This window comes from Nomia melanderi, chromosome 2, assembly GCF_051020985.1.
Source record: "Nomia melanderi isolate GNS246 chromosome 2, iyNomMela1, whole genome shotgun sequence".
Lineage (NCBI taxonomy): Eukaryota > Metazoa > Arthropoda > Insecta > Hymenoptera > Halictidae > Nomia > Nomia melanderi.
The window spans coordinates 22,500,453-22,514,054 of record NC_135000.1 but is presented as its reverse complement, the minus strand read 5'-3'; the positions used below and the strand labels follow the sequence as shown (position 1 = coordinate 22,514,054).

The 13,602-nt window shown below is 43.6% G+C and overlaps 1 protein-coding gene across 2 annotated transcripts in view; it reads right to left on the bottom strand.

Annotated features, from left to right (window-relative positions):
• LOC116426940 (LIM and SH3 domain protein F42H10.3) overlaps positions 1–13,602 on the bottom strand; it is a 42,599-nt gene that overhangs the window by 23,978 nt on the left and 5,019 nt on the right. For both annotated transcript variants that reach the window (XM_031976653.2, XM_031976654.2), the window contains exon 2: positions 4,488–4,582. In XM_031976653.2, the coding sequence (XP_031832513.1) occupies positions 4,488–4,582 (95 nt within the window). The remainder of the gene's footprint in view (positions 1–4,487; positions 4,583–13,602) is intronic.

The window sequence follows — 13,602 nt, the reverse complement described above, 5'->3', positions numbered from 1 at the left end:
GAGGGGGCGCGCTACCCAGACGAATGAATGAATCTCACGACTCACACGTGTTCTGCTTTGCTTATTCGGCCCATCTCGTCTGATTCGATACGCATTGCTGACACATGCACCGGCTGGCTTCTGCCGCGGAATACGAACCTCTTGATCTCCCGTAATTCGCGGGGCTTACCGCTCGTGAAACCTTCGAACACTCCGGTCTGCCGGAGCTAATCAATTTCCAGTGGTATACGTTCGGAAAACAATTCCTGGTAAATCCATTTTTCCACGGGAAAGAGCTAAGCTGTTATAAGCCGCGTTTCCGGCAATGTGAATTGTATCCTTGGGAATTGAATTTTTCGTAGTCGGCAAAACACGACGCGCGGTCTATTATTCTTTGAAATGATACTTTCTCCTTTTAACGAATTGTAGAGTGTTTCTGTATCTTCGATGTAGCGATTGCGAATTGCATTATGAAATTATAAGGATAGTTCGCTGAATCGACTATACTTCCATATTAAAAATCACGCTGTGGATAAATGAAATTTTATGGTTATATTAGTCGTATAATTTTATATTGTCTACGATGTAAGTAAATATAATGTATATTATAAATGGAGAACATTTTAAAATGTATTTAAGAGGTCCTTTTTATTGAAGAAGCTTTCACAGTGTAACCGCTCAACTTGAAAGACCTTTCTCACACGCGATCGCAATCTCAAGCTGAAAGTTTCAACAACTCTCTGTTCGTAGTTGTGCTTTATTTTATGCAGTGTACTGTTATACTGGTGTAGGCTCGTAAATCACGTACATTTCTTATTTTATCGGAGATTCTTTTCAATTAAGTGTTATGTAAATAAAATGAGCACAGATGGTCCACGCGGTCGTCGATTGAATTTCGACCCAAGCGGTTAACGCCGACCACTTTCACTAAAAATGTTACACGCCACACGGACGTGACTCAAGCATCACTATTATCTCATTCCAGCGATATTAATATTCTGACAATTGCACGTAAGTACAAAGAGGTTCCGTGAACCGTTCATCTCTTGCCTCGTTACGGAGAAGAATCTTTCCGGCCGTGAATGGCCGCACGGTTACGCGGCGAATTACGCGAGAGAAGAGAAATGCTGATTCGAAACGCGACGAAGGGGTTTCGTCATCGCAGATGCTCGCCCGGAATACTCCGCGAGTCACCGGACCAGCTTCACGGCGAAACGTTGCATACCGATCGCCGGGGCAACGCGTGAAACCACGATCAATTGATTATTCCCGGCTCGTGAATTAAGTTGTCGACGAACGGTGGACCGGTACGCCTTATTTAGACATCGAACGAGACACGGGCAAAAAAGCGGGCCCGTTCATTCGCCAAACCGATCAATTTCGCCAAAGCATTTAAATACAGAACGATGCGATTCGATCAAGCGATCGATTCTACGATTCGAAGGAATCCAACGACTGGAGTCAGTCGATTTTGATGTTTGAACTTATAAGGTACCGAGCATTGAGGCTACATTGATAAACTACAGAGAAGTTTTGATAATTGGAATGCTCAATTAACACTAGAACCAGGCGGGTCAGAAAGACACTTCTGATGTCTTCTTTTTGCAATTATTAATAAAATAACATATGTTTCTATAATACATTATTAAAGAGATTGATCTGGCAATACTGAAAATGAACTGTAAATCAATTGAAGTTTCAACAGGTGCAATCTTGGAGTTTCTATAGACATTCCAAAAAGTCAATGTGCTCGGTAGGTTTAGTGTTAATAGAGATCATCGATGAGATTAACGACGTTAAGCGTCAACTAGGTATTCTGGTATGAAAATTTGAAGAATACAAAATGAAAGTTAGTCATTCTGGGCTGTAAGTATCGAATAGACAACATTCTCGAAGTATGGACAAACGAGGAATTCAATTAGTAAAGTTATCCAACTACTTTCGCACTGATACTCGAAAGAATCGAGAAAGCGAAGGTATTGCTTTACCGACATCGTTCCAGTGTGCAGAGGTAATCACAAAGTAGCGTTACACTGTACACGCTCCTTCCTCGGCCCTCTGCTAGGTAGTCAAACAATTTGCTCTACGTCTGCGACACGAAATTGATACAGAGCTCGATATCAATTCCACAGTATCGCCTGACGGTGATTTATCCGAGACCCGGATGTATTCGTTGAATAATCGATCCGGCAATTGATTCAACTATCGGGGTCAAAGATTTCGTTCCCCGGTGAACCTGTTGCGAACTGATAAACGACTGGCAATAATCATTACTTCGCGCGATAACGGTGTCAAGCGAGTCGCACACTTTTCACGCGACAAGAATAGAGATAAAATAAGATCGATGATAGGCTGTCGTGCGGTCTCCGTGCGCGCGGGGATGCCGCGTTAATCAACAAATAAGATAAAATCATCGAATCGCTCGTTCATTAATATTCTATCGGACGTCGGCTTGTTATTAGAACGCATTACCTTACGCGGCGACGCGAGGCCTCCAATTATCCCTGCGCGCGCACCGGACCGGCCGGTCGCGAAATGGCAACTTTGTCTGATCCGCAGCTAGGTACTTGTTAGGCGGGCAAATGAAGAAGTGTAAGTAGAAAGCGTCGCGTTGCTTTTACGTCGCGACCGCAACAGAAGCCGCGATAAAAGATATTAAAGGATCGTTCAATGGCAATACTTATCAAAAGCGACTTTAATTTTCCTCAACTTTCTACTCGCGACGGTGTCGTAATCGTTTTCTGGGCGTGAGTCGCGAGATTCACACGCCGGACCATCTGTCATCCTTGAAACCAGCCTCCATTGTGCCGAAAATAGACAGCGTTCTTTTTCTATCTTAATTGGTGTTGTAATTAAGGTTCGTGGAACTTGTTACACAATTTATCTCCAAGGAAATCAGAAGAACCACAACGTAGCCACTCTTGATTCTCTTGTATTCCATCGCGAAGCGCGAGAGTCGATGAATACGGCTCGATCGGGTTCTTGATCATTCCAAGGACGAATTTTCTTGCGAGATACATCACTATCTCCGATTAATCGTATCGCATACGATTTAAATAAACAATGGTTGAGTAACGGTGTTAATGAAGTGCTTGAATCGCTTCTGCGGAGGCTATAAACACTAGAATTATCAGGTAGATCCAAATATTTCAATTGAAACTTCAATAGACACATTCTCGAACCGTCTACACAAAAATATTTAAAAATTCAATTCGTCTGGTCGTTAATTCTAGAGTTAAACATTTAATTCTCAGGAAGGTTCTACGCCTAAGAACCTAGTTTGAAAGAATGCAATCGTGTAACGTTCATAAATAATTCGATGCCAGTGATTTCTTCCAAAAGAAGAAGTAGAAGTTGACAGGAAAGCAGCCGAATCGTTTTTCCAAAGGAATGAAAAATGGGCACGGTGCCATTGTGCGAGACAAGAAGAGAACAGCCTGCGTGTTTCCCGCGGACCAGCGTTACAGTCCGGGCCAGCGCTTCGCGGTACTTTCGGATCCTTTCACCTGGATTCTCGGTGGAAACGTTACTGTTAGCTGGCGCGATGCACCGCTACCGTGGACGCGGCAAGGACGCACGGCCGACTGAAAGGAACCACGGAGATAAAAGGAGGATCTCTCGCGAAGCTACGACAGCCGTATATTATCCTGACCGCAGGACCGCTCGCTTTCGCTGCGTCGACACGCCTGGCATGCGTTTAACTATCAGAAGGCTCGCGAACACCGCTCGCAGCCGAACGGTCCCGACCTTCTCCCAGGCGTCCGCGGCAACGCGCGCACCCCGTCGAATTGCAGTTTATTAGCCGCCGAATTGCTCGCCGGGACAATTATACAAAGCCACGTTACACGCGAATCGCCCGCCCCGCGCGACCAACGAACCGGCCGGTTTTACTCGCGACCCGTGCAACGTAATCTCTGTTTAAGATTTAACTGGTGAATTCGTTAACCTAACTCTAACGGCACGTCGGCGCGCACGATGCGAGCATCGCGATTATCGCGTCGACGAAAAGAATCAATCGGTCGCGTTGATGTATAATAGAAATTGATTGATAGCAACGGAACTGATGAATAAAAATAAAATTGTAAAAGGGGAGATAGGAGGTCAATTAATCTTTCTTAGCCTCCAATTAACGATGCCCGATAAAAAAAACGATTTTCGTGTCTCGGGAATTTTACTCTGAGAAGGGTTAAAGTTTTTATGGCTCGCCGATACCTATAATGATGTGAAAGGTCGCAGTGAAAAAAAGAGAAGAGTGTCGCCTTCGGTGGGTACTGATAAAGGTGGTGTATGAGGATGTTGTATCTTATCACGTGTTTTTTTGAAGACTGAAAGTAGTCGATTAATTCTTCTCGGACCCTAATTAAGAACGTTCGACAGAAAAAAAAATTGTGTTACATGTCTTGGAAATTATACTCTCCACAGAGTTAATCCTTTTACCTTGGCTCGTTTCGAGTAAACACGGTAGCGTTAAAATAGAATGGAAAAAAGGAGAAGACCATTTTACTTACGCCTCACAGTATGGCTGTTTGTTGAACCCCTTGTACGTCCGCATGTTCAGGATCATTCCGCAACCCTGACACTTGAAGCACTGTTTGTGCCATATCTGAAACAACCGACCGTCAAAGTTATTCTCCTGTTTATTCTTGTCGCTCGAGAATAAAATAAAACCAAAGGTACCAAATGAATACTTTGAAAAATCCAAGTAACCCATCATCGCGACAGATCATCTTAAAATCTTGCCGAAGAATGAAGAAGACGAAAGAACTACAAGATTCATAATAACAAGTAACAATGAAATTCAAACGTTCCACAAATATTTTGGATATTAACTTAATTTCCATATACCACGCATTCTTTAATCTTCGCGCCAGATCAAACACGAAAAGCGGAAGCGTCTAAATATCACGGCTAACGCATCGCGCGAGCAACGCGCTTTTCGCGAACTTTCGATTCGATCCGCGCAACAAAAGGGATTCAACGACCTTTGTTACACTGTTACTCATCGCCGGCATCTATTATCTCCCAGCGAACGTTCCCGAGTACGCGCGCGCGCGTTTTCCATCGCGAGCCGGGCCGTAGATCATAGCCGATGCACTCTGGCCTCGCCTACGCGCGTTAGATCCGTTTCGTGCGTCGGGCAGCGGCGTGAAATACGATCGTTTAATATCCCCGATAAGATCGTGGCCCGATCCGCGAGTGAAAAGCGCAATTATCGTTCGATTCCGGTGGCCAAGGCCAGTGGAAGCCCGAGATCTCGACGGGGGACAGCTTCCCGGGGACCTTGAACGGTGGCCTCTCACGACAGCCAGCTCCAAGGGGACTCGGATTTGAATTACAATTAGCCTCGGTGTTCTAAGAACCGCTGTCGATACATCGATACACGGTGTCTCGGTTGACCCAGAGATAACCGAAGGCCATCGTAGTCCGTTCGTTTGTTCGGCCGATAATTGGCGGAGGCCTCTCCGGGGCCCCACCGTCGGGCGTCGAATAAGGCCGCGGATCTTGGGCAGAACGGCCCGCGAAGGACTCCGCGTCTCTGCTACGACACATACACCCGGAAAGACAGAAATGAGTCACGACGTGAGTCAACTTTGATCGCGGCCCACCGGGGTTTATAATTAGACGTATGATTTTTGTGGAAACGTCGCGGAGATCTCTGTCAATCGATTCTCGGATGCTGGATTTCAATAGACGGATATTTGATTCAGTTGCTGCTCATCCCGTCGACAGATTGCCAGAGATTACGGCGTGAGTCAACTTTGATCGCGGCCCACCGGGGTTTATAACTAGACGTATGATTTTTGTGGAAACGTCGCGGAAATCTCTGTCAATTGATTCTCGGATGCTGGATTTCAATGGAAGGATGTTTGATTCAATTGCTGCTCGTTCTGTTGCCAGGTTGTGGATTTTATGAGGTGTACGATTCTTTTAAATTTGATTAGCTAATTGGAAATTTGGAAACACGGAGATTTAGAAGTAAAATCTTCAATTTGATAGTGTGATATTTGACAATTTTAAAATTCGTTCGTTTTGTAGACAACTCGCGGGAACAGGAATAACATCTACATTTCTATTTACATAGATAAGTTGAAAACATGAATATAGATACCACAAACTCGTTGAATTAACAGTTCATTACTCATTTTAGACATATCGCTTTCCCTGGCAAAGTAAAAGTGTTAACAAACAGTGTTTTCACCGCTAATTGCATATCTTTAACTATTCCCGATTAAGTATTGTATAATACCTATCATGTATCCATTACTAGGAATTATATTACAGTTGTGTGTTTCATAGAGAGTTATTACGGGCCTGATTTTGCACGCAGACTTTAAACCACGAAAACTCAGTCGGGGAACAACTTAATACGAACGATAATTGTCGATCCCGTTCAACTATTAATTATCGGAAGAATGTAGTCACTATTGGCGTAGCACAGTTTTCGAAACGATCGTTAACGCGGTTCGAGCACCGCCTTTCAGTTTCCGGTCTCTTATTCGCCGAGTTTCGCAATTCCGCCGCTTCTGTGGGAAAAATTGACTCGAATGATGCAATTTCGGAATGTGTCTTTTTCTTCTGCGATCGTTACAGAATCTCCGGTCCATGCACCGAGCGTTCGAAATAATACCTGCGCGCTCGAAAAAATAAAAATAAAACTCCTTCTCAATCGAGAATTATGAAAGTAACTCAATCGCGTCGTCTCCATCACAGGGATATTTTATTAAGAATTTCTCAATCACCTTTTCAATTATTTTTGTACTCGCACAAGAATCTTACAGTTAATCTATATAAATTTCATTCGATAATTAAAAAGAAAGCAGAAACTTTTATTTCTTTCCCCAATTAAATTCAATTTACAGAGAAATGAATCAAATGAATATCGTCAACGAACACTTTTCACAGAGTCGATGCTCAAAACGTTAACCCTGAAGTACTGCAAAAGAAGAAAACCACGTATCGATCTCTCACTATTCGAATAATTAAGTTATTCTGTGCACCTTTCAATTGTAGATATCAAAGCTCGAAGCCACCATTGCAACGACATTGCACCGCGAGATGGTCAAACAAGGAAATTAAAATATATAGATTGCTGCAATTCAGGAGCAGTCTAATAAAAGGGATCATCGCGGACGAAGGATCCTGGATCCTAAAGGGATCCTCGGCGTCTCGATAAAGGAAGGGAAGAGAGATGCGCGGTGTACCGCTTCGCGCGCCGCCAACAGTGTATTCGCAAACGCGGCACGTTTCGATTTCTAGACGATGCAGGTCGTCAGTGTCAATCCGTGAGTCGGGACAGTGGAATGCAGCGCGCGGCGAACGCAACGGTACCTTATTTGTATCGCGCGGCCAATGTTAATCGCGCCACGAACACGGCCCGCAACTAAGTACGTTGCTTTCGATCGTGTACGTCCGCGCCGCGGCGACGATCGAGCACGTGGATCTCGTTGCTTCAATTTAGTTGCAATTAGCCGGTCACGATTAGCGGTAATTACCGTGGTCCCGCTTTTCGAGTCGTCCCGGGAACAGTTAGCTTTGCGGCGCGAGCGCTGCGCTCGATTTCGGAATTGTTCGACTCGCTCCGACTGATACCTCATTGTCTTTGATATTCTTGGAAGATGCTAGATAAATAATTGCGACGACAGATACTTGACAAATAATTCTGACCTCTACACTTAACACGATCGCGAACATGAATGCTGCGGCATTCATCTTCGTTGTGCCGCAAAATGACATAAATGCTATAATGACAGTACAGCAGCTCGGTACTGAGTATTATTGTAGGTCGTTACAATTTTCACCGCCCGCGGGCGTGTTGACGGAAATTTATCAGTTTAATGGGTACTTGGCGAATATCAAAGCTATCAAGAGGAAACCGCTAGACTTATCCTTAGAGTATCGTAACTTCTCCGGAATCAATTAAAAATTCAGTTTTTTATTTCGAAACGAGTAAATTAGTGTCCTCTGCCAAGTGAGCGAAAACTTCGAGTGAAAGTTATATAGTATTAATGCAATGAATAAGACAAGTAAGATAAAGTGACTATGCTTTCTACTAAATCTCCTAAAACCAATCATCCGTCGCCTCACGTTAAAAGAATACCTCCGATTGGACGAACCCAGGGAAAACAATTTCTCCAGAAAGAACATCAGTCACAGAGCCGAACATCTCATGTAAAAGAACACAGGTTCGACTGATAAATTTCTCGACGACTGATATCAGTCACAAATAAACCCGATATCTCGCGAAAAAAGAGTCGCGGCGGTTCACGAAGGAAAAGAAAACAATATGCCCGGTGATCGCGATGTCTCGGCCCGAAACAGGTCGTTATGAAATTTGTTTACGATCGTAGAGGGTCGGAGTCGGATTAAAACGAGTTAATTGAATCATCGAGCGTACCGCGATAAAGATAAAGGTAACGACAACGTTCGGTATCGGCGCCGGTTGCGAGTCGGCCGGCCGATCGAACGAACTCCCTCGTCCCCGTCGATCTGAGATTGGATACGCGCAATCGGTGCGATTGCACGGGACATCGTCGGGTCCATCCCCGCGATCAAACGCGATTACTCAATTACGATATTTGCTCGACACGGGAAATGCGTATTCGCAAAGCATGCGCGCGCGGTGAAACGCTGACGTCGGGGAGGCGGCGCTTTCACTCGTTTTTGGAATGTTTTTCGCCTCGTGCAACGATCCGGTCCCCGATTTCGCAACGCCGCGGCCCGTTTACACCGGGACCAGAATCAAATATGGACACACGAGCCCCTACAATGTTTCACGTCCGATTCGGAGCCGTGAACCCGTTCCCGCGGTACGCGGGTCACCCGTGATTTATTCTCGCTCCATTTCACATGCATCGCGGTGTCTTTATTTTTATCGATTCGTTACCTTAGTATTATGAGCGTGGTGCATAATCAACGTTCCGTTGTTTTTTCAATGTATTTTCGAGCGATAACTGTTTGTTATTAACACTTTTATCTACTTGTTGCTCGATATACGCGCCTTTGATACTTTCACGACCGTATTTTCGATTGCGGTTTATCGCTAATGGTTTGACGGTTTTTGAAGGTCTTTTTCCACGCTGAGTTGTATAAATTAAATATAGGGAAAGTTATAATTTTTTTTTAAATGTCTGTGGAATGTAGTGTATAGTGTTCTAATTAAGATATGTTTGTTTTTTACGTTCCTTTCGATGTGGCAAAAGGAATCGGGCGAAGTGTTTACACTGTAATTTTTGTTGATTCGTTCGAGGCATCGAAATTAGAGCGACTTTATGTTTTTTTGTTCTGATAAGGTACGTGTGTATTAAGAGAATAATTGAACAGTCCCGGTGCACAGGCGTATTTCAAAGCAATCAATTATGTTTAATTACCCTGTATTATCGTCTAGCAATGCGCGGTACGTCTAGATGCTTTATGTATCTGGAATCTTATCGTAACATTTAATTGTGTAAAACAAATGAACATACGGGCTAACGACTTCAGAAGCCCTGTCGATCCTTTCCGCAATATTCCACGCTTTTAAGCGGTCTTTATCTGTGATAATTGCTAGCCGCAGCTACAGTTTATCACCTGCATCAAGAATTGTATTATAATTTGTGCGGCATGAAACTGTTCTTTCAGTGAAATTAATTACTTACCGCTGTCAGTGGACGTTACAAAACATTAACTTCGAACGGAATAAAAGTTCCGTAGATTCGGAGCAACAAAAATTCATTTTATTCGTGCAAGATTAACGGTGAACCTACTGCAAACTTGCACACAACTACTGCATAAACTAATAAACAAAATTTACTAAATTTATGCGCTTACAAACCATCTCTCAACGTGAAATTATAGTATAAAAATCAGTCTACAAGAACTGGAAATCGCACGAACATCCATTTGCTACGAAATAAAATCTTCCTCATAAGATAATATCTGAAAGCGTGGATTTACATAAACATCTGGAATCGTAAATTTCCTTCGGCGTTCAGAGTACCAACGAGAGCCTTAACAGAAAATTCGCGCGTCTAATTAATTCTCGTTTCTGCGAATAAGTCGGCGAAAATACCGCGGATTAGCGTAATCGGGATCACGCGGGCAAATGACTTACACAGCGAATAACAGTAGCGATTCTTTCTCATCGTACGAAAATATTCGATATCGAGCTAAAGTCGGCTCGCAGCAACGCGTCTCCTGCGCGTCGAATATGGACGGCAATTCGTTGCAGCGGTGGTGCATGGAACGTTTGATATTTAACGGGTTGTAAAGGTCACCGGGGATCATTCGGCTGTCATTGTTGCGGACGGGGCCAGCGCATAATCCGGCAATTTGCTATAATACACGATCGTGCTTTCACTTTCGACGACGGCGACGACGACGAAGAGCACGTCGATTCAGACGGTCCGATATAATTCCGTCGCGCACTTTTACCAGCTGATCCAATTTCTCGCGATGCACTTTCTTCGTCGAGTGCAACGAGGGAAACGCTCGACGTTCTAACGCGGATCGCGCGGTTATTTAACGAAAGCAATTACGCGACCGATTGTTCCCGCGAGACCCGCCGGCAACAGCGTATGTACAGCGGCGAGAATAGAAATTGAACGATATTTTATATTAATTAAGTCACGTTATTCTTTTGCTTCCGTAATATACTGTTCGAAAGTATGCTGTTAGTTGCATGAGAACTCATGAATATTGAAGTGAACCTAGAATCGGCGTGATCCGGGTGTAACATTGAAAGCGAATACGAAACTGAGGCGGAAGTGGCAAGAGACTGAAAATTTTGTAAAGATCGAATATATGTTTTGAACTACTTTGTATTGTTGACGAATGTGATTGAAATTCAAACTGGGATTATTAAATTTCTACGGAATTGTAAAGCGTTAATCGTCGTTAATGAAATATTCAAAAGCGACACAGTTTACGCAGGATGTTCCGCGAAGTAGGCTCCCGGCGGCGGTTCGTTTCGGTTTTCCTTATTCGGTTTGCGTATACCGGTATACGCAGTTTGTAACACAACGAAGAGACCATTTTTTTCCTGGTAAGAGGTGTCTAGTAGATGTTACTCGCGTACGCAGAATAATTATTCGCGCTTTCGCAATAGACGGTGGGAAACAACCGGATGCCGTGTCGCATCGCTGGCATAACAGAAATTTCTAACGGCTGAAACCGCGATTCAGGGATCCGAGAAAGTAAAAGGCTTATATTCTCAACAAATTCCCGGTCGCCTCGGACGGTTCGTAACCCGATCGTATAATCTTTCAATAATGCGTACGAAACCCGCAAATTTCACGACTATTCGTTTTCGTATTCAGGATAATTCCCCGGCGCGCACGAAGAAGACGAGAGAGAGAGAGAGAGAACTAAAAAGAAGGGCGATCAATTTCCACGACAATTATGAAACATAAGCATAAGGGTGAACGCGTCACGGTTTGAATTTCATTTTCGTTCCGATTTCTGTAACGCGGGAGCAAAAAGAAAGCGGTAACGTGACTCCTCAATGGTCGAAGTTTCAGCGAAACACGCGCGGTTACGCGAAATTCAAATTGCACGGGATCCTGCCCGGCGGGATTTAATTACTTTAAATCGCGCAAGGTGGTCAAACGGGTCTCGCGGGAATTAATGTATCCCCCTTCCCTAATTGACAGTTCTTGCTTGATTAATTAATAGCTGGACGACTTAACGCGAGATTGTTCGCCTCGATAAGGATGTCAGATGGAGCGGCGATAAAACGAAAGAAGAAGCGTGGCGCGTTAATAGAAATGTTTGCGATCGAGAGCGAACCGGAAACGGATTGTGTTTTAACGCCACGGGAGAGCGAAAACGTTCGCGGCTGCCTGCCCGGATCGACGTATTTTTGATACGACGTAGGCGCAACAGGTTGCGAATGACTCCCACCTGTTGCAATCGTACGCCAGACCCACGCAACGGGCAGCCTCAGACTGGAATTCGATTACAATTTCACCGAACTCTGTTATTCCTGGGAACCGTGCGCCGCGCGCACCGGTACGCCCGAAGGAAAAGTTCACTTTCGAACGGAAGGACACGTTTCCAATCCTCTTGGACTTTATTTTCTACCTATGAATATCTACTTAGCTTCCGTGAGTATACTTTTGTACGGCACTCGAAGCAAAAGAAGTTTGAATTCAATCGAAGCATGACGGTCGAATTTACATTTAAATCCTAACGATCGGATTCAAATTCAAATTGCAACGGTCGAATTCATACTTAAATTTGTATATCTGAATTTCAATGGATGCACTAAAATTCGAGTTGGTACTCTGGAGACTACTTGCAGGAGTTTCTAATTGAACGGTTAATTCAAGTGTGCAATGAGGCGTTAGCGATAAATTCAATCTGAAACTTGCGTGCTAGAATTCAAGTTGAAATTTTCACGTACAATATCCAATTCAAATTTCAACGATAAGATTGAAATTCGTATTTGAAACGGAGGTTATTTACTTGCGGGGGCACGAAAGACGCGTCGAAATAAATTATTTTTTTCACGGTCACGCCTTAATTCAATAGCTGCGCGCACAAAAAGGGTCAGCAACAATATCGTGGGCAGTGGAAAAAAGCGACGGGCGGTTCCTCTTCATTAATGGGACGTGGATTAATTGCCGCTACACCAGGATGCGTCTGGCGCATATGCGGGTCGGGGTAAGTCGAAACAAGACGCTATTCGTGTCCAGCGTTATATTCGATTATAGTGAGATCGAACGGTGAAAAATGGAACGCGTAATGAACCGCTTCGGCGTTCGGTAAAAGTCTTCGTGGAAGCAAGAACTGCGCGACGCTGAATAAAAAGTGATCTGCATCCTGCATCGTAAAGAACTAAAACTATAAAGAAAACATACTAAGAACCTCGTTATAACGACTTTTATTTTATCTAGTAGGCATTACACGTATACACTTTCTTCTCCGATCTATTCTTGTGTGTCATGCTTTACACATCGTTGGGACGTAGAAATGCGAAAAACACACTTAAACAAATACATTCCCATGCATTAATGAAATTCCCTTCGCGTTTATCTTAATCAATTCTTCGACCAACGAAATAAGTCTTCCGATTCTTAGATATTCAAACTCTACGTCACCGTACACTGTTTGCAGATACATAGTTTATAATTAACCGCGGAATTTACGCGACTATGTAACGGTGTGATTATGTAAAATATTGTGAAGCAAAGAATCTTTATTGAATCACGCGAAATTCCTTTCATCTCCATTATCTGACTAAACCATTCGTCGAGATAACATATGTATATTTAACCCTCCCAGATTTACTGTACATTATCACGCAAACTACTTCCATCGCCACGGGAGAAACTCAAAAGTACAAACTACGCGAGATCTTCACTTCGAGATACAAAATTATAAACCTGTTTAAGAACCAGGTAATTAACAGATCCATTTTGTATACTTTCGCTACGTTTAAGATACCGAAACATTTTTAATTAACTTTGATAAAATCCATGGTTCGAATGATTCTGTTTAACATCTTTCAAATTAATGGAAGCAATCTTACTCTGTAATAAGAACAGCGATACAATTATAATCGATACACCAGCAACATCCTGCACGCCAGAAGATGCTACGGGGAGGAGCCATTTCTCACGCGTCCCGCCATCGCCGAAAATCCGG